The sequence below is a fragment of the Mobula hypostoma genome, chromosome 22 (assembly GCF_963921235.1).
Source record: "Mobula hypostoma chromosome 22, sMobHyp1.1, whole genome shotgun sequence".
NCBI lineage: Eukaryota > Metazoa > Chordata > Chondrichthyes > Myliobatiformes > Myliobatidae > Mobula > Mobula hypostoma.
The window spans coordinates 58,785,746-58,803,868 of NC_086118.1; the positions used below are offsets into that span (position 1 = coordinate 58,785,746).

General features: G+C 43.3%; 1 protein-coding gene across 3 annotated transcripts in view; it reads left to right on the top strand.

Annotated features, from left to right (window-relative positions):
- spag9b (sperm associated antigen 9b) overlaps positions 1 to 18,123 on the top strand; it is a 300,349-nt gene that overhangs the window by 222,441 nt on the left and 59,785 nt on the right. For all 3 annotated transcript variants that reach the window (XM_063030689.1, XM_063030690.1, XM_063030691.1), the window contains 7 exons: positions 1,366 to 1,423; positions 2,763 to 2,915; positions 3,738 to 3,792; positions 4,506 to 4,636; positions 4,751 to 4,807; positions 11,175 to 11,345; positions 16,992 to 17,124. In XM_063030689.1, the coding sequence (XP_062886759.1) occupies positions 1,366 to 1,423; positions 2,763 to 2,915; positions 3,738 to 3,792; positions 4,506 to 4,636; positions 4,751 to 4,807; positions 11,175 to 11,345; positions 16,992 to 17,124 (758 nt within the window). The remainder of the gene's footprint in view (positions 1 to 1,365; positions 1,424 to 2,762; positions 2,916 to 3,737; positions 3,793 to 4,505; positions 4,637 to 4,750; positions 4,808 to 11,174; positions 11,346 to 16,991; positions 17,125 to 18,123) is intronic.

The following is an 18,123-nucleotide window of genomic DNA, read 5'->3' on the forward strand; positions in this document are numbered from 1 at the left end:
TGGAAATGGCCAATTGAACATCTTGGTGATAGAGGGCACCATGGACAAAAGGCAGAGCTCCGAGCCGCCCTGTCATGAATCATCTGCTACAGAAGCAGTGTTTCTCCACCACTCCTAGTTATTTTTGCTTGCTTGACTACTCAGCGTGGCTCCAGATAGTGATTGAGGTAGAAATATTGAGGAAGAGGGCACAAATTTGAACTGTTCAATACTCACTACTGATTCTCAGTCTCAAGCAGTGAGATTCTGCTTGAACACAATATTTGTCACTTTTCATTGGAAGAAGGTGCATACATGAATCTAGCAATCACTGCAAATTTCAGTGATTAAATTAATTGAATCTGATTTTTTGCCATTGATTTCTGTTTTTGGCAACACTAGAGTGGAATTAAGATTTTGAAGGATGATCTATGTCTTGTTACTGCATTCATTCTTGGTTTCAAATGGACAAACTTGTTTTTGAAACCTCATCCAATCTAGTACGTAAGGTTGGTTTGCAGAGAAATACACTTGGTTCAGGTAGCAAGCAACTTCTTCAGTTTGACCTGAATTAAAATGCAAAATATTAGGTATCTCTTCTGTGATGAAACCTCCCCACAGAAAGCAATGGTTCTCTGAAGGAAAATTTATTTTAGAAAAAAGTAACCATTCAGGGCGGAGGGTGAAACCATTCGATAAACTAATGGCTGAACAGTTTGGTGATTTGTGACTTACTTGAAACCTTCTGCGCCGATCTGGTCGTTCCTCTTTTATATTGAGGTAATGAAGCCAGCACAGATCAATGTCCCACTACCCCTTGCCAACCCAGGGTAAACCATTTTTGACTAATTCTCACAAAATGCTCGAGGAATTTAGCAGATCAGGAGAGGAATAAGTATTCAACATTTCAGAATGAGATGTTTCATGAGGACTCATAGATGCTGCCTAACCTGCTGAATTCCTCCAGCATTTTATGTTTGTTGCTCTGGATTTCCAGAATCTGCAGAATATCTTGTATTTTGACTAATTCTGCTCCTTCCATTGCTTCCCAATCCAGTCCTTGTTTCATGTGCGGCTTGTAATCACATTCATCACATATTTTGCTCCTGCCTTGTCTGCTGAGCCATTACGGGAAGACGTCTGCTACAGTAGGTTTTGAATGTGGTACGGTTAAATCTTGGTCTTCCAATTGGTAGCATTATTTTTCAGTTTTATTTTTTAAGTAACAGCTGGCCATTAGTAAATGTAAATAAGCTTGTCATGAGCTCGTATTATTGAAATTATTCAAAACTGGGAGATGGTACCCTCCAGGTTTCTCCTGTGGTACTCACTTCTGCTTGGGAATAGGCTGAGCTGATAATCATTCTGCCTTTAATGTATTGCCAGGTATGGGTCGAGAAGTTGAGAATCTTATTCAGGAAAATACACAGCTGCTGGAGACCAAGTAAGTCTCAATTGTTACTGTTCCTATTCCTGCTGAACTTTTTTAATGCAGCTGTCTGCAGGTACACATGCATACATTTTAGGAGGAAAACTTTGAAAATGCTTTCAACAGAGTTAACTTATAAAATATTAACATACATTCTTAAGCTATAGTAGGTAATTTTATGAGGGTTCCCCCAGAAATAAGTTTTGGGTCCTCATAAAAATACCATCCTCTGCCATGAAAAATAGAACAACTGATACCTGTGGATCTTCACTCCAGTGACAAATTAAGGAAAAACTCTGTCAAGACAAGAACAAATCAGGAAGGATTGGGACTTTGGTTAAAATCAGTCTAGAGCAGAACTGATCAGTCCATAAAAACATGTTAATCTTTGCATACAGTGGCTTTTGAACAATCATATCTATTCATGTTAATAATCACTTGGATATGTATAATGTTCTGAGCTTCCCTGTGCACTAGTATCTTCACACACTTCCCAGTTTGAGATCTAGTTGTATTAATGAATCTCTGTGCTGTGTTAAACAATGAAAATGCTGCTGTTATCCTGGGAGTACTATCTCTGTGAATTAATTTCTCCTACTTTGGAAGAGATCAGTTCAAATTAAACTTCTATTGATCTGTGCAGAGCTGTATTTAAGTTATTTATGGCATTAAATAATGAGGGAACTTCTGAATTGAGCCTGAAGTTGCGTGCATGGAATTGAAGCCTGAGGAGAATGCTAATGCTTAGTAAGCCTACAATGCTACTTCTTCATTTCTCAAGAACTAGCATGATGCTGTATTTATTTATTTTAATTAGAGATACAGACCTTTCCTGCCCAGTGAGCCTACACTGCCCAATTACACCCATGATCTACTAACTCGTACGCTTTTGGAATGTGGGAGGAGACTGGAGCATCCAGAGGAAACATACACGGTCTCAGAGTGAATATACAAACTCCTTACAGGGAGCGGTGGAATTGAACCGGGTCTCTGGTGCTGTATTAGCATTACACTAATGGAAGCTGTTCCAAGGAAGTGGCTATGGTGAAATGGGAGAGGAGAATAAAATGTTAAACAGAGTGTTGTGGAGGCGTACTCTTCCTAATTCCCTTTGGTGATTTCTTTGAGTATAATTGGGATCTTTCCAAGTGAAGAATTGTGACAGTCTCCCCATATATGTGATAAAGTTGAGTTGATTTACCAAGGGTGCAGAGAATGTTGCAATGTTTTCTTGCTTTGAGCTAATAAGATCTAGAATTAATACTTGTCTTCCTCTTTTGTCATCCTAGTTCATGTATAATTTGAAATATTTACTTGAAAGGTCACCCCTTACTGTTACCTCTTGCTTCTTTAGAAATGCACTCAACGTGGTGAAGAATGACCTGATAGCGCAGGTTGATGAGCTGACATGTGAAAAGGATGTGCTGCAGGGAGAGTTGGAGTCAGTCAGACAAGCCAAGCTGAAGCTGGAGGAGAAGAACAGAGACCTAGAAGAAGAGTTGAGGAAGTGAGGAATCGAATTTAACCTTATTGTCTCTTCTATACCCAGCACAGAGACTACACTTGGTGCTTATTCTTGTGTAGTTGAGAGTACTGGTGCATGTCAGATGACTGGCATATTACACCTGATTGATTGGTTGGTTGTCTGTCAAATTTGACTCTGATAGTAAGATTTATGCATTTCTCTTGTTGTGCCTTAGATGCTGTGAGCCGCATGAAGAAACCTGTGTGGGAGAGTTCTTTTAAAATGGAAAAGCCATTGCACTGGGGCAGATCCACTCTCTCAATCTTGGAGGTCCATGTCCAGTGGTACGAGTAGTCGTCACAACTGGAGTCTTCCTTGGTTGCAGTGGATGACCATGATGACTTCTGTGCCTTGTCATACCCTTCGCTCTCCACAATGTTTTGCTGAACAGCCTTCCTGGCCATTGTATCTCACCCGCCCGGTCCACTAGAGCTGACTTTGTATGCTAGGACAGGCATGTCCCCATCTCACCGGGGCATGAGGCCTGCTAGCTGCCCTCGCCTGCTTTAGCCTGCCTATCAAAGCAGTGCACTGGGGCGTGGCTGCTGTTGCATAAAAGCAGCTACTTGGAGTCACAGGTGAGTGGGTTGCCCCAGAATGGGCAAGATAAGCCCTTTCACCAGAGGTGCTGTTCCTCACTGGACACCTTATACAGGATTATTGCAGATTAACACAAATACTGCACGTTTTAACTATCACGTAAAAGTATACTTGACTATTTGTATTTAATTTGTCCAATACACTGAGCCAGTATACTAATACCTTCCTGATTTATTCACTTATAATTGTAATATCTTCTTTCAGAGTACGTTTGGAGGCTGAAGAAGCAAAGAGCAGAGCTAAGGAGGATTCTGATGAGGTATAATACTGTTATTTCTCTCTTTATCATGGCCAATTTTCAGATTTTCAACCTTAGTTTCACAAACTAACTTTGAGCATTCATAGAGGTATCAGGCTCTTGGTTCTCCATCACATTTCATGAATTAACCAGCGAGTAGTGAATTCGTGGAATACTCTGCCACAGACTCCCGTGGAGGCCAAGTCCATAGGTATATTTAAGGCAGAAGTTGATTGTTTCTTGAATGGTCACGGCATTAAAGGATATGGCGAAAAGGCAGGTGGATGGGGTTGAGCGGGATCTGGGAACAGCCATGATAGAATAGTGGATCAGACTCAATGGCCTGAGTGGCCTATTTCTGCTCCTGTGTCTTATGGTCTTAATTAGTATTAGAGTCATAGAGCAATACAGCACAGAAACAAGCCATTCGGTCCATCTAGTCCCTGCCAAATTGGTTTATTATTGTCACATGTACCGAGATACAGTGAAAAGCTTGTCTTGAATACTGTCTGTACAGATCAAATCTACACAGTACACAGTGCATTGAGGTAGAACAAGGTAAAACAGTAACATGCAGAATAATGTGCTACAGTTACAAAGAAAGTGCAGTGTTTGTTGATATATGGGGAGACTTATACCCTTTAATCTGTACCTTTTTGGTAGGTACAAATGTACTGTGTGTTGATAAAAAGCAGTGTGCCATGTTTGATTAGTTCTTTGGTGCTTAAACATAGAGTGATGTTCCTACTGCTCAGAGAAAGCGCTTCACTCGTGTAGAGATGGCCAGAGTCCTTATGGAGCGTAACCAGTATAAAGAGCGATTAATGGAGCTGCAGGAAGCTGTACGGTGGACAGAGATGATTCGGTAGGAGTCAATCTTGAATAAAGCATTACTTCAAATCTTTGCATTTTGTTTTTTTATCTGATCTCATTTGGGTAGAATTTGAATGCTGTATGTTTATGTATCCTCTGTTCTTAGTGCCTCGAGGGAGAACCCATCCATTCAGGAGAAAAAGAAATCTACCATCTGGCAGTTGTAAGTCTGACTGTACTGTTTATCATGTGCTGCCTGCCTCTTTAAAGATAATTGTTGAGTCTGACCTAGAAAGGAAAAGATACAACCTGGAGACTTTAAATTTATTCTAGGGTTAATGGCTATTTCTTTCTCTGTTTAATCATTTCCATAGATGCTGTGTAACTTGCTGAGTTCCTCCAGCATTTCAAAATCAGAATCAGGTTTAATGTCACTGGCATATGTTGTGAAATTTGTTGTTTTATGGCAGCAATATATTGCAATACGTAGTAATAAAAATTAGAAATGACAACAAGGGGCTGAGAAGAGCAAGAAGGGGGCATGAGAAGGCCTTGGCGAGTAGGGTAAAGGAAATCCACAAGGCCTTCTTCAATTATGTGAAGAACAAAAGGATGACAGGAGTGAAGGTAGGACCAATTAGAAATAAAGGTGGGAAGATGTGCCTGGAGGCTGTGGAAGTGAGCGAGGTCCTCAGTGAATACTTCTCTTCAGTATTCACCAATGAGAGGGAACTTGATGACGGTGAGGACAATATGAGTGAGGTTGATGTTCTGCTGATATTAAGGGAGAGGAGGTGTTGGAGTTGTTAAAATACATTAGGATGGTTAAGTCCCCGGGGCCTGATGGAATATACCCCAGGTTGCTCCACGAGGCGAGGGAAGAGATTGCTGAGCCTCTGGCTAGGATCTTTATGTCCTCGTTGTCCACGGGAATGGTACCGGAGGATTGGAAGGAGGCGAATGTTGTCCCCTTGTTCAAAAAAGGTAGTCGGGATAGTCCGGGTAATTATAGACCAGTGAGCCTTGCATCTGTGGTGGGAAAGCTGTGGGAAAAGATTCTTAGAGATAGGATCTGTGGGCATTTAGAGAATCATGGTCTGATCAGGGACAGTCAGCATGGCTTTGTGAAGGGCAGATCGTGTCTAACAAGCCTGATAGAGTTCTTTGAGGAGGTGACCAGGCATATAGATGCGGGTAGTGCAGTGGATGTGATCTACGTGGATCTTAGTAACGCACTTGACAAGGTTCCACACGGTACGCTTATTCAGAAAGTCAGAAGGCATGGGATCCATGGAAGTTTGTCCAGGTGGATTCAGAATCGGCTTGCCTGCAGAAAGCAGAGGGTCATGGTGGAGGGAGTACATTCGGATTGGAGGGTTGTGAATAGTGGTGTCCCACAAGGTTCAGTTCTGGGACCTCTACTTTTCGTGATTTTTATTAATGACCTGGATGTGGGGGTGTAAGGGTGGGTTGGCAAGTTTGCAGATGACACAAAGGTTGGTGGTGTCATGGATAGTGTAGAGGATTGTCGAAGATTGCAGAGAGACATTGATCGGATGAAGAAGTGGGCTGAGAAGTGGCAGATGGAGTTCAACCCAGAGAAGTGTGAGGTGGTACACTTTGGAAGGACAAACTCCAAGGCAGAGTACAAAGTAAATGGTAGGTTACTGAGTAGTGTGGAGGAGCAGAGGGATCTGGGGGTACATGTCCACAGATCCCTGAAAGTTGCCTCACGGGTAGATAGGGTCGTTAAGAAAGCTTATGGGGTGTTAACCTTCATAAGTCAAGGGATGATGAGGTAATGAGGTAAGAGTCGTGAGGTAATGATGCAGCTCTATAAAACTCTGGTTAGGCCACACTTGGAGTACTGTGTCCAGTTCTGGTCGCCTCACTATAGGAAGGATGTGGAAGCATTGGAAAGGGTACAGAGGAGATTTACCAGGATGCTGCCTGATTTAGAGAGTATGCATTGTGATCAGAGACTAAGGGAGCTAGGGCTTTACTCTCTGGAGAGAAGGAGGATGAGAGGAGACATGATAGAGGTATACAAGATATTAAGAGGAATAGTTAGAGTGGATAGCCAGCGCCTCTTCCCCAGGGCACCACTGCTCAATACAAGAGGACATGGCTTTAAGGTAAGGGGTGGGAAGTTCAAGGGGGATATTAGAGGAAGGCTTTTTAATCAGAGAGTGGTTGGTGCGTGGAATGCACTGCCTGAGTCAGTGGTGGAGGCAGATACACTAGTGAAATTTAAGAGACTGCTAGACAGGTATATGGAGGAATTTAAGGTGGGTGGTTATATGGGAGACAGGGTTTAAGGGTCGGCACAACATTGTGGGCCGAAGGGCCCGTACTGTACTGTATTATTCTAAGATCTATGTTCTAAGATGTATGTATAAAAAACAAATCGAGCCTTGTGACTTTGGATTTCAGCTGTGTTAATACTTGATGATTGCCTCTGGAGCTGCATGCAGAGTCACCATTTTAGGCTAATTTAATCTTTTACACACATTTTGTTTGAATTACTCCAAAAATCTTCCCTATTTGCATATTTCATTGTGTAATGATTCATCCAGCAGATACAGGGCAGACCTTGTTCAGAATTCTTTATGTACATGGTCTGCCAACCCCGGACAGGGTGAGAATTGCCTTTTCGTCTCCCTACTGTAATTTAGAGATGTAGCTAGCTTGTTTGCCCTGAAATTGTGACCAGATAGGCTCATCAGAATTGTTAGGCAAAGACTTGAGACTTTATATAGCTGGCCATGCCATTCTACAGATGTAATCCATTCACAGTCTCCAGTGAGAAGGAAGATGCCTTGGGTGCCTCGTAGATCAGTCTAGTACAACCCTTGGTTTCTCTGTGTGGATCTTACCTCCAAATGAAATTTATTTATTTAGCAATACAGGGCGAAATAGGCCCTTCAAGCCGCACCACGAGCAACCTGGTGGTGACTGTCAGAAGTCCTGAGTGTAACCTTACCCACGTGTTATTGATTATGTATTTCCATTTTTATTTTCATGTTCGCCTGTTGGTTTTCACCATCAGACTTGGGTACATTTTGTCTTGTTGTTACCACTGTTTTGATTTCTTAGTAACTTTAACTTGCATTCATTGGTTTCAGTAGCATTTAACAGCTCGGTTGTGTTTATCAGAGCATGGCACACCAGTGGCTGGATTTCTCTGACATATGCTCACTCTTTCATGGTAATGGTACAGTTGCAACTTCCTTCTAAAAATAGTTACTTTGTTTTTACAATATATTTGGCTCACCTTAAAAAGCATGTGCTTTACTTTAGTGTGAATGTGTGTAAGAGCAGGTGTGTTCTGAATGGCTTTCACACACTGTTGTCAGTTCCTGCTCTGTTGGCCATATTTCCTACTTGCTGGCAACAAAGAACTGACTGTTTTTTATTAGTGGTGATCTTTGAATTTTTTGCACAGAATTTCCTGTCAGTGCTATAACATTTTCATTGTTTATCAAGTTGTGTTTATTTGTCATGTGCACAAGTACAGTGAGATACAGGTGCGGTGGAAAAACTTACGGTAGCATCACAGGCACATAGAAACTGTGAACACACAAAATATAAACTATATATTATAGAAGACAGGGAAGAGGGAGAGAAACAAGATCTTAGTCCAATAAAAAAAATGATAAAATTGAAAACAGGTCCATGGTAGTGAAAGAGGTGGTCGGTAGTTTTCCGTTGCTGGGGTAGGGTTAGGATTTTGCAGGTCACTTCAAGAACCTGATGGTTGTAGGAAAGTAGCTGTTCCTGGATATGGTGCTGTGAGGCTTCAGGTTTGTATGCCTCCTGCCTGAAGTAGCAGCAAAAAGATGGCTTGGTGAGGATCCTTGATGATGCTGCCTCCTTGAGGCAGTACCCCCCCCCCCCCCCCCACGTAAATGCAGTCAGTGGTGGGGATGGCTCTGCCTGTGATAGACCAGGCTGTGTCCGCTATTCTATTCAGCCTCTTGCATTCCTGTGTGTTAGAATTGTAACCCCCCGGTAAGCCTCGGGCTCGGTCAGCTCGCTTTCATCGAGGGAGAGCAGCCTTCGGCCCCGCCAAACTGAGTAATCAAATTTGTGTAGATGCTGTGTGATGTACCCCACCACAGCCAAATAACAGACAGTACACCATATGCGATTAAATGATTACACTTTATAAGTATTTACTGGAACTATGTAATTAATAGAGATACAATATAAAAGGAAAGTAAAAGGCGCCAAAATTATCAAAGTTCAACCACTTCGTGCACAACTGTTGGAGCTCAATTAATGGGGTCTCCCTTTCCTCCAGTCGATGTCCTCCGAACTCCGCTGACCCTTAATGGGACCACTCTCGGTGTTCGACCAAACGCTCTGCTTGAGTCTGTCCATGTCTCCTCTCCTCGCCGAAGACCCTGGGCCTCAGACTCCCGCTTGCGGTCCGTTCCATCGTCCAGCTTACAGTATCACGTCTCCTCTCTCTGTCCCCATCCGCTTTCCGCCCAAAGCCCACGAAAACAATAGCTTACAGACACACAAGAAAGAATAACATCTATCCCAATTGGTTAGCAAATGAATACAATTCTGGTTGTCAGTAATTATAACCCAAAACAAGCTGCTATAGAGAACCACTGTCTCAGCAGTTAACAGTACAGAGAAGCCATTTTATTTTTAACATAACAAAGGAGCCATTTTATTAGCCTTAGCAATAACATAAAAGAAGAAACCCCTTACAGAAGTATCAGACCAGGCCACAATGCAACTAAGCAGGATACTTTCACAAGTGCATTAGCCAAAGCACCTTATACTAGAGTCATAGAACACTACAGCACATGCGGAACTGTTAATCTCCATAGTCCCATCGACCTTTACTCAGACTAGTAGCCCTCCATACTACTCCCATATAGGTACCTACCCAGAAATTTTCTTAAATGTTAAATTCAAACCTACAGCCACCACTTCTGCTGGCAGCTCGTTCCACATTTTCACCACTCTGAGTGAAGAAGTTACCTCTCTGGTTCCCCTTAAATATTTCACCTTTCACCCATAACCTAAGACCTCTAATTCTAGTCTCACCCAACCTCAGGGAAAAACGCCTGGTTGCATTTACCCTATCTGTATCCCTCATAATTTTGGATTCTTCTATTCACCTAGAGTATAGGAGAATGAGGCGAGATTTGATAAAGTCCTAATGGATTCAACCTTTCCCTATAACTCAGGTCCTCAAGTTCTGGCAATATCTTGTAAGTTTTCCCAGTTCTCTTTCAATCTTATTGATATCTTCCCTGTAGTTAAGTGATCAAAATTGCACACAATACTCCAAATTGTGCCTCACCAACGTCTTGTACAACTTCAAAGTAACATCCTATCTCCTGTACTCAATACTTTGATTTGTGAAGGCCGATGTGCCAAAAGCTTGCTTTACAACCCTATCTACCTGTAATGTCACTTTCAAGAAATTACAGATTTATATTCCCAAATCCTTCTGTTCTATGCACTCCTCAGTGCCCTACCGCTCACAGTGCAAGTCCTACCCTGGTTTGTCCTCCTGAAGTGCAATACCTCACACTCGTCTGCATCAAATTCCATTTACCATTTTCCCCGCTAGACCAGATCCAACTGCAAGCTTCAATATCCTTCTTCACTGTCCGGAACATCCCCAGTCTTGGTGTCATCCCCAAATTTCCTGATTCAGTTTACAACGTTATCATCCAGATGGTTGATATAGATGACAAGCAATGGACCCATCGCCAATTCCTGCAGAACACCACTAGAGTCACAGGCCTCCTGTCAGAGAGGCAGCTATCCACTACCACTCTCTGGCTTCTCCCACAAAGCCAATGTGTGGCATATGCTATTCCTGTGATTTTAGTACCCTCTTAATCAAAATACCAGCAATACATTCATAATTTTTGTTGTTTTGAGTTACTTCACAGAGTGACCCTAGTGGGGTGCCTTTGGCGAAGAATACTGTGTCATATAGAATTGGAAGACTCAAGACTCTATTGCCTGTAGATATGTTAGTTAACCTTGGTAGGAGGTAGGAGGATCATACAATTTGCCTAGATGTTGTTATATTATGAAGAGGAAGATCATACCGATTTCTCCTGATCTAGCCTTCAGCACAAAGCTGGTGTGTTTGTGTGTGTGTGTGCATGTGCATGTTGATTGGTGTTGGAACTGCATTGCTCACAGCTGATCACTGCAACGCTCTTCAAATAGAACCGGGCAAAGCGTTCTGCTGCCAGAGAAGGGCACAGTGAGGTGGAAGAATATTTACGGCTGCTTTTAATTGGTGAAGCTGAAGTTGAAATTCTGCATTGCCAGTTCAATTCCTTAAGTTTAAATATGTGTTTCTGACTGGCTGTAGGGCATTGCAAAGCTGTGCTGAGGCAGGCAGGGAGGGAATTAGAGCCAATCAATTTGTTGCATATTTAATTTATTTGTATGTAAATAAAAATGCATAAAAACAAAAAGTGCCTTAGCTCAGAGGTTCCTGAGGACAATATAAGATGTGCTTTTGAGAGTGGACTTATAATATACATAACTATAACGCATGTTTCTTTGTGTTCATTCTTTTTCTTTGATTCATCCTCCAGTTTTAGCCGTTTATTTAGTCCGTCTACTAATACAGCCAAGAAACCTGTCGCACCAGTCAATGTTAAGTACAATGCACCAACCTCACACGTCACCCCTGGAGTGTTTAAGAAGAGAAGTGATGCTGTATCTCATTTGCCCATCTCAAAGGCATTTGATTTCCTTAACGAAGAGTAAGTGTTGCAACAAAATATATTCTTTTACCCTATTTTTGTTGGTTCTTTTCTGAAAATGTGGACTTGCTCTGTGAATATTGCCCCATATAATCTTTATTATTTGGGCCTTGGTAGCGAATGTTGGCCTTAAGTTCAAGTTCAAGTTTATTGTCATCCAGCTGTCTACATGTATACAGTTAAACGAAACAACATTCCTCTGGGATCAAGATGCAAAACACAATACATATATCACATACAGCACTTAAGATAATATTAACAGATAATAAAAAATATTCTCATATGTATAAGTTGATACAAAGTGCGTATACGATATAGAGTTAAAGATACAACAGTGTAATGCTACTGATGCTGTCATAACTAATGTGAATTAGGTGTAGCAGGGTGTTCAGAAGTCTCACAGCCTGGGGGAAGAAGCTGTTAGCAAGCCTAACAGCCATTGTTCTTATACTGTGGTACCATTCCACCTGACGGTAGGGAGGTCAAAGAGATTGTGGGATGGATAGGTGGGGTCCTGGACAATGCTGAGGGCTCTGTGAACGTAGTACCTCTGGTGTATGTTGTGGATGAGGAGAAGAGAGACACCGATAATTCTCTCAGCAGTCCTCACAATCTGTTACAGGTTGACTAGATCAACATTCCAGGTAATGTAGAGTTCGCTATCACTTGCCATTCTCAAACGTGTACTTTCCAGTTAACAGGGACTGGCCCTCAGTTGTAAGGCTTGGCCTGGATAATTGCTCTTTCCTCAGTTCAGCTATTTTGTATAATGGAGCCACTTGTATCTGTGTCATTCTGCTTTGAGATTAAAAACCAGCTTTGCTGCTTTGTTTGGTTCCATTGCATTTCATCACTTTTGATCTGAAATAAAGGAACCAGGATTCATTGTACAAATATTAATTAACGTAATCTGATATATACAGAATAGATTGTGACATCACGTTAAAGTCAAGTTTATTGTCATATGTTTAAGTACATATGTGCATAGCTGCAATGAAAAGCTTACTTGCAGCTGCATGACAGGCACAGAGCATCAGATAAGCAGCATTCACACTTTTTACATGACAGAACACAATTAGAGTATTAAAACCTATAAAAGAAACAAGGTCCACTTCAGTGCAAAGTGGTCCTAGGGTTGCTTCACTATTGTGATTAGGGTTGTGATGGTTGGTTCAAGAACCAAATGGTCAAGCTTGGGTTTTAAAAACAACCTGAAACTTCGACTGCACTCTTTTCCATAGATGCTGCCTAACCTGCTGAGTTCCTCCAAGCATTTTGTGTGTGTTGCTTGGATTTTAAATGCTTGCAAGTGGTGGGTAGGAAAAGAATTGCATTTAGGGATATGAGGTGTTCTAGATTCCTGGGAAGAGTGAGTTTACAAGAAGGAACAAAGTGATGAATCATTAATTGAAAGAGTTGAAATAGAGGGGAATTGCAAAGTATTTAATTTCAAAAGGAGTGAGAATAGGTAGCTTGGGTGAGATTTCACTATAAAGTACATTGAAGCACAAAGGAAACGTGTTGCTGAAAAAGAGAGTGAACCACCTAGTAGCTGATCAGAGTTCTTGTGTGCTGTTAGGTGCTGAGGGCTGTGTAGGTTGGAAAAGAAAATTTAAACCTTGGAAGTCCAGCCATTATAGAGAATTTGTTCGGCACAGCTTTGTGGGCCGAAGGGTCTGTACTGTGCTGTATGTTCAAAGCGATTGCACAACCACCAACTGCGACTCCAGCCTTGAACTCCAGGCTGGGTCTTTATATGCTGCTATTGTGACTCCCGTCTCCCCTTCCCCCACCACCACTCTGCAACCCAGTCTCCCTCAGATTCCACCGTCAGCTCCTGGGCCCTCAGAGGCTACATCTTCCTCTCACCCCAACCCTCCCCTCTCCACTGACACCCCCAGCCTCCCCCTCCCCCCTCCCCCCTCCGATCCCAGCTCTCATCCACGAGGGGTCCTTACCATCCCCTCTGACCTTCAACTGTCTGAGGCAGAACGCTCTGTCCTCAGTAAGGGCCTCACCTTTGTCCCCCTTTGCCCACACCTCAGCGAGTAAAGCGTTCGCCATGATGCGGAACTCTTCTTCCACCGTCTCCATCTCCGAGCCTACTTCTTCGGCAAGGACTCTTCCACCCCCACCGATGACCCCTTCTCCCAACTTCAACCCTCCTCTTCTTCATGGACATCCTGCTCTGGATCTCTTTATTGCTAACTGCCGATGGGATATCAACCGTCTCGACTTCACCACACCTTGTTCCCATTCCAACCTCACTCCTTCGGAACGCTCTGCTCTCTACTCCCTCCACACTAATCCTAACCTTACTATTAAACCCGCCAATAAGGGGGGTGCTGTTGTAGTCTGACGTTCTGACCTCTACCTTGCTGAGGCACAGCGACAACTCGCGGATACCTCCCCTTATTTACCCCTCGATCGTGACCCCACTAAGGAGCATCAGGCCATTGTCTCCCACACAATCACCGACTTTATCCGCTCAGGGGATCTCCCATTCACTGCTACCAACCTTATAATTCCCACATCGTGCACTTCCCGTTTCTACCTCCTACCCAAGCTCCACAAACCTGCCTGTCCTGGCCACCTATTGTGTCAGCTTGCTCCTGCCCCACCGAACTTGTTTCTGCATACCTCGACACGGTTTTATCCCCCCTTGTTCAATCCCTTCCTACCTATGTTCGTGATACTTCTCACACTCTTAGACTTTTCAATGATTTTAAGTTCCCTGGCCCCCACTGCTTTATTTTCACCATGGATATCCAGTCCCTATATACTTCCATCTCCCATCAGGAAGGTCTCAAAGCTCTCCGCTTCTTTTTGGATTCCAGACCTAATCAGTTCCCCTCTACCACCACTCTGCTCCGTCTAGCGGAATTAGTCCTTACTCTTAATAATTTCTCCTTTGGCTCCTCCCACTTCCTCCAAACTAAAGGTGTAGCTATGGGCACCCATATGGGTCCTAGCTATGCCTGTCTTTTTGTTGGCTTTGTGCAACAATCTATGTTCCGTGCCTATTCTGGTATCTGTCCCCCACTTTTCCTTCGCTACATTGACGACTGCATTGGCGCTGCTTCCTGCACGCATGCTGAGCTCATTGACTTCATCAACTTTGCCTCCAACTTTCACCCTGCCCTCAAGTTTACCCGGTCCATTTCCGACACCTCCCTCCCTTTTCTAGATCTTTCTGTCTCTATCTCTGGAGATAGCTTATCTACTGATGTCTACTATAAGCCTACTGACTCTCATAGCTATCTGGACTATTCCTCTTCTCACCCTGTCTCTTGCAAAAATGCCATCCCCTTCTTGCAATTCCTCCGTCTCCGCTGCATCTGCTCTCAGGATGAGGCTTTTCATTCCAGGATGAGGGAGGTGTCCTTTTTTAAAGAAAGGGGCTTCCCTTCCTCCACCATCAACTCTGCTCTCAAACACATCTCCCCCATTTCACGCATATCTGCTCTCACTCCATCCTCACGTCACCCCACTAGGAATAGGGTTCCCCTGGTCCTCACCTACCACCCCACCAGCCTCCGGGTCCAACATATTATTCTCCGTAACTTCCGCCACCTCCAACGGGATCCCACCACTAAGCACCTCTTTCCCTCCCCCCCCCCACTTTCCGCAGGAATCGCTTCCTATGCGACTCCCTTGTCCATTCGTCCCCCCATCCCTCCCCACTGATCTCCCTCCTGGCACTTATCCTTGTAAGCGGAACAAGTGCTACACATGTCCTTACACTTCCTCCCTTACCACCATTCAGGGCCCCAGACAGTCCTTCCAGGTGAGGCAACACTTGACCTGTGAGTCGGCTGGGGTGATATACTGCGTCCAGTGCTCCCGATGTGGCCTTTTATATATTGGCGAGACCCGATGCAGACTGGGAGACAGCTTTGCTGAACACCTACGCTCTGTCTGCCAGGGAAAGCAGGATCTCCCAGTGGCCACACATTTTAATTCCACATCCCATTCCCATTCTGATATGTCTCTCCACGGCCTCCTGTACTATAAAGATGAAGCCACACTCAGGTTGGAGGAACAACACCTTATATTCCGTCTGGGTAGCCTCCAACCTGATGGCATGAACATTGACTTCTCTAACTTCCGCTAATGCCCCACTTCCCCCTCGTACCCCATCCGTTATTTATTTATACACACACATTCTTTCTCTCTCTCTCCTTTTTCTCCCTCTGTCCCTCTCACTATACCCCTTGTCCATCCTCTGGGTTTTCCCCCCTCCCCCTTTTCCTTCTCCCTGGGCCTCCTGTCCCATGATCCTCTCATATCCCTTTTGGCAATCACCTGTCCAGCTCTTGGCTCCATCCCTCCCCCTCCTGTCTTCTCCTATCATTTTGGATCTCCCACTTTCAAATCTCTTACCAGCTCTTCCTTTAGTTAGTCCTGACGAAGGGTCTCGGCCCAAAATGTCGACTGTACCTCTTCCTAGAGATGCTGCCTAGCCTGCTGCGTTCACCAGCAACTTTGATGCGTGTTGGCTTGAATTTCCAGCATCTGCAGAATTCCTTGCGTTTATGTGCTGTATGTTTTCTATGTTTCTAATTTCACAGTGAGAGCAGGAAAGGACAAACATGCTATTTGAAATTATCTTTAGGAACAGGACGTTCCAGTTGAGTTAAGGAGCTAAAGTGTCAGTTGACCCTTCATTCACCGAAACAGTGTTTAGTGTTTCTTGGACTAACAGTTCTTATACAAAGCCAGACTTTTATTGTCCCTGTTGAAAGTAAATATTATAGTTTGTGGTTTGACCACTGCACTGATTAGAATAGATTTGAAGATCATAGTGTAAGTTAACCAGGTGGATACAGAGTAGCATCAGAAAAAAAAATGACCATTGCTGATGGGAGGACATTGGCATAAAGACTAAAGGGAACAAAAGAAGGTGGAGCTCTACAAAGAATAAGGGAACCTAAGCATTAATCAGTAACTGACACACATACAAGATGACATTAAATTTGTAATAGACTTGGAGAGAGATAGCAGAGAAGGAGGCCATCTGGATCTGTATCAACGAGAAAGCCTGAGGGAAGTTGATCTTGAGTTTAGAAGTGACCAGGACTTGGCCGTTTGAAAATGGAGTTCTGATGGGCAGCAGAGGATAACAAAACCTGGTGAAAACAGAACGTGAATAACTTGAAGATTAGTGACATTTTGGTAGACTCAGAGGGCAAAATAAGTAGGAGCTGAGAATGGGCTGACTTTGGAGGCACAGGTGTTGAGGATTAGGGGGTGAATATGATCAGGAGCAGTCAATGCTGGAATCTGATTCTCAAAGTGCTTGCACAAAAAAGTATTCTTTTAAGTTCTCAGATAGTCTTTTTGGAAAAGGAAAAACACAGTGGGATTTGCTACTTGTGCAGAGTGAGCTGCCAGTATGTCAGTTGTGAATAGAAGCCAAATGCTTCTGCACAGATGGAAATATTAGAAATTCAAAGTCCAAGTCTCACTCCTGTCCCAATGGGTTTATGGTTTAGTCACATTAGAATCAACTTACTCCCCATCTGTTTCTTCAGACAGCAAACCAGGATGGGATTTTAATGCTTTTTAAAAGAAAACTTAAATTACTTCATTCTTGTCAAAATTGAGAAACAGTTATTGCATTGTGTAATTTTGTTTTTTTTTTAGTGGCAATGAGAGTACTTCAGCCGCACGCAGGGAGCAGAAGAGGGAACAGTATCGCCAAGTTAAGGCTCATGTACAGAAAGATGACGGTCGAGTTCAGGCTTGTGGTTGGAGTCTGCCTCCAAAATTCAAACAGGTAAACACTTTCCTTCATCGTTGCTAGAACTCCACAAGAAGGACTGCAGCATCTTGAAAGCTGATTTAACCTTCACCTTCTGAAGTGCAGTTAAAGATGGGCTGGAATTATAGACCTTATCAATAACTTTTGTGTCTAGTACATGAACAAAAAAAAGCATTGGAATAACAAGTAAAAAGTGGTAGAAATGCCTTGCAGATCAGACAGCATTCTAAAATGGGCGAATCAAGTAATAATGAAAGGTCATTATTAGGTATTAGGTAATGAACCAGGTCAGGTCACAGATCTCTCAGTGGGTGAGCATCTGGGGGACAGTGACCACCGCTCCCTGGCCTTTAGCATTATCATGGAAAAGGATAGAATTGGAGAGGACAGGAAAATTTTTAATTGGGGAAGGGCAAATTATGAGGCTATAAGGCTAGAACTTGCAGGTGTGAATTGGGATGATGTTTTTGCAGGGAAATGTACTATGGACATGTGGTCGATGTTTAGAGATCTCTTGCGGGATGTAAGGGATAAATTTGTCCCGGTGAGGAAGATAAAGAATGGTAGGGTGAAGGAACCATGGGTGACAAGTGAGGTGGAAGATCTAGTCAGGTGGAAGAAGGCAGCATACATGAGGTTTAGGAAGCAAGGATCAGATGGGTCTATTGAGGAATATAGGGAAGCAAGAAAGGAGCTTAAGAAGGGGCTGAGAAGAGCAAGAAGGGGGCATCGGAAGGTCTTGGCGAGTAGGGTAAAGGAAAACCCCAAGGCATTCTTCAATTATGCGAAGAACAAAAGGATGACAGGAGTGAAGGTAGGACCGATTAGAGATAAAGGTGGGAAGATGTGCCTGAAGGCTATGGAAGTGAGCGAGATCCTCAGTGAATACTTCTCTTCAGTATTCTCCAATGAGAGGGAACTTGATGACGGTGAGGACAATATGAGTGAGGTTGATGTTCTGTTGATATTAAGGGAGAGGAGGTGTTGGAGTTGTTAAAATACATTAGGATGGAT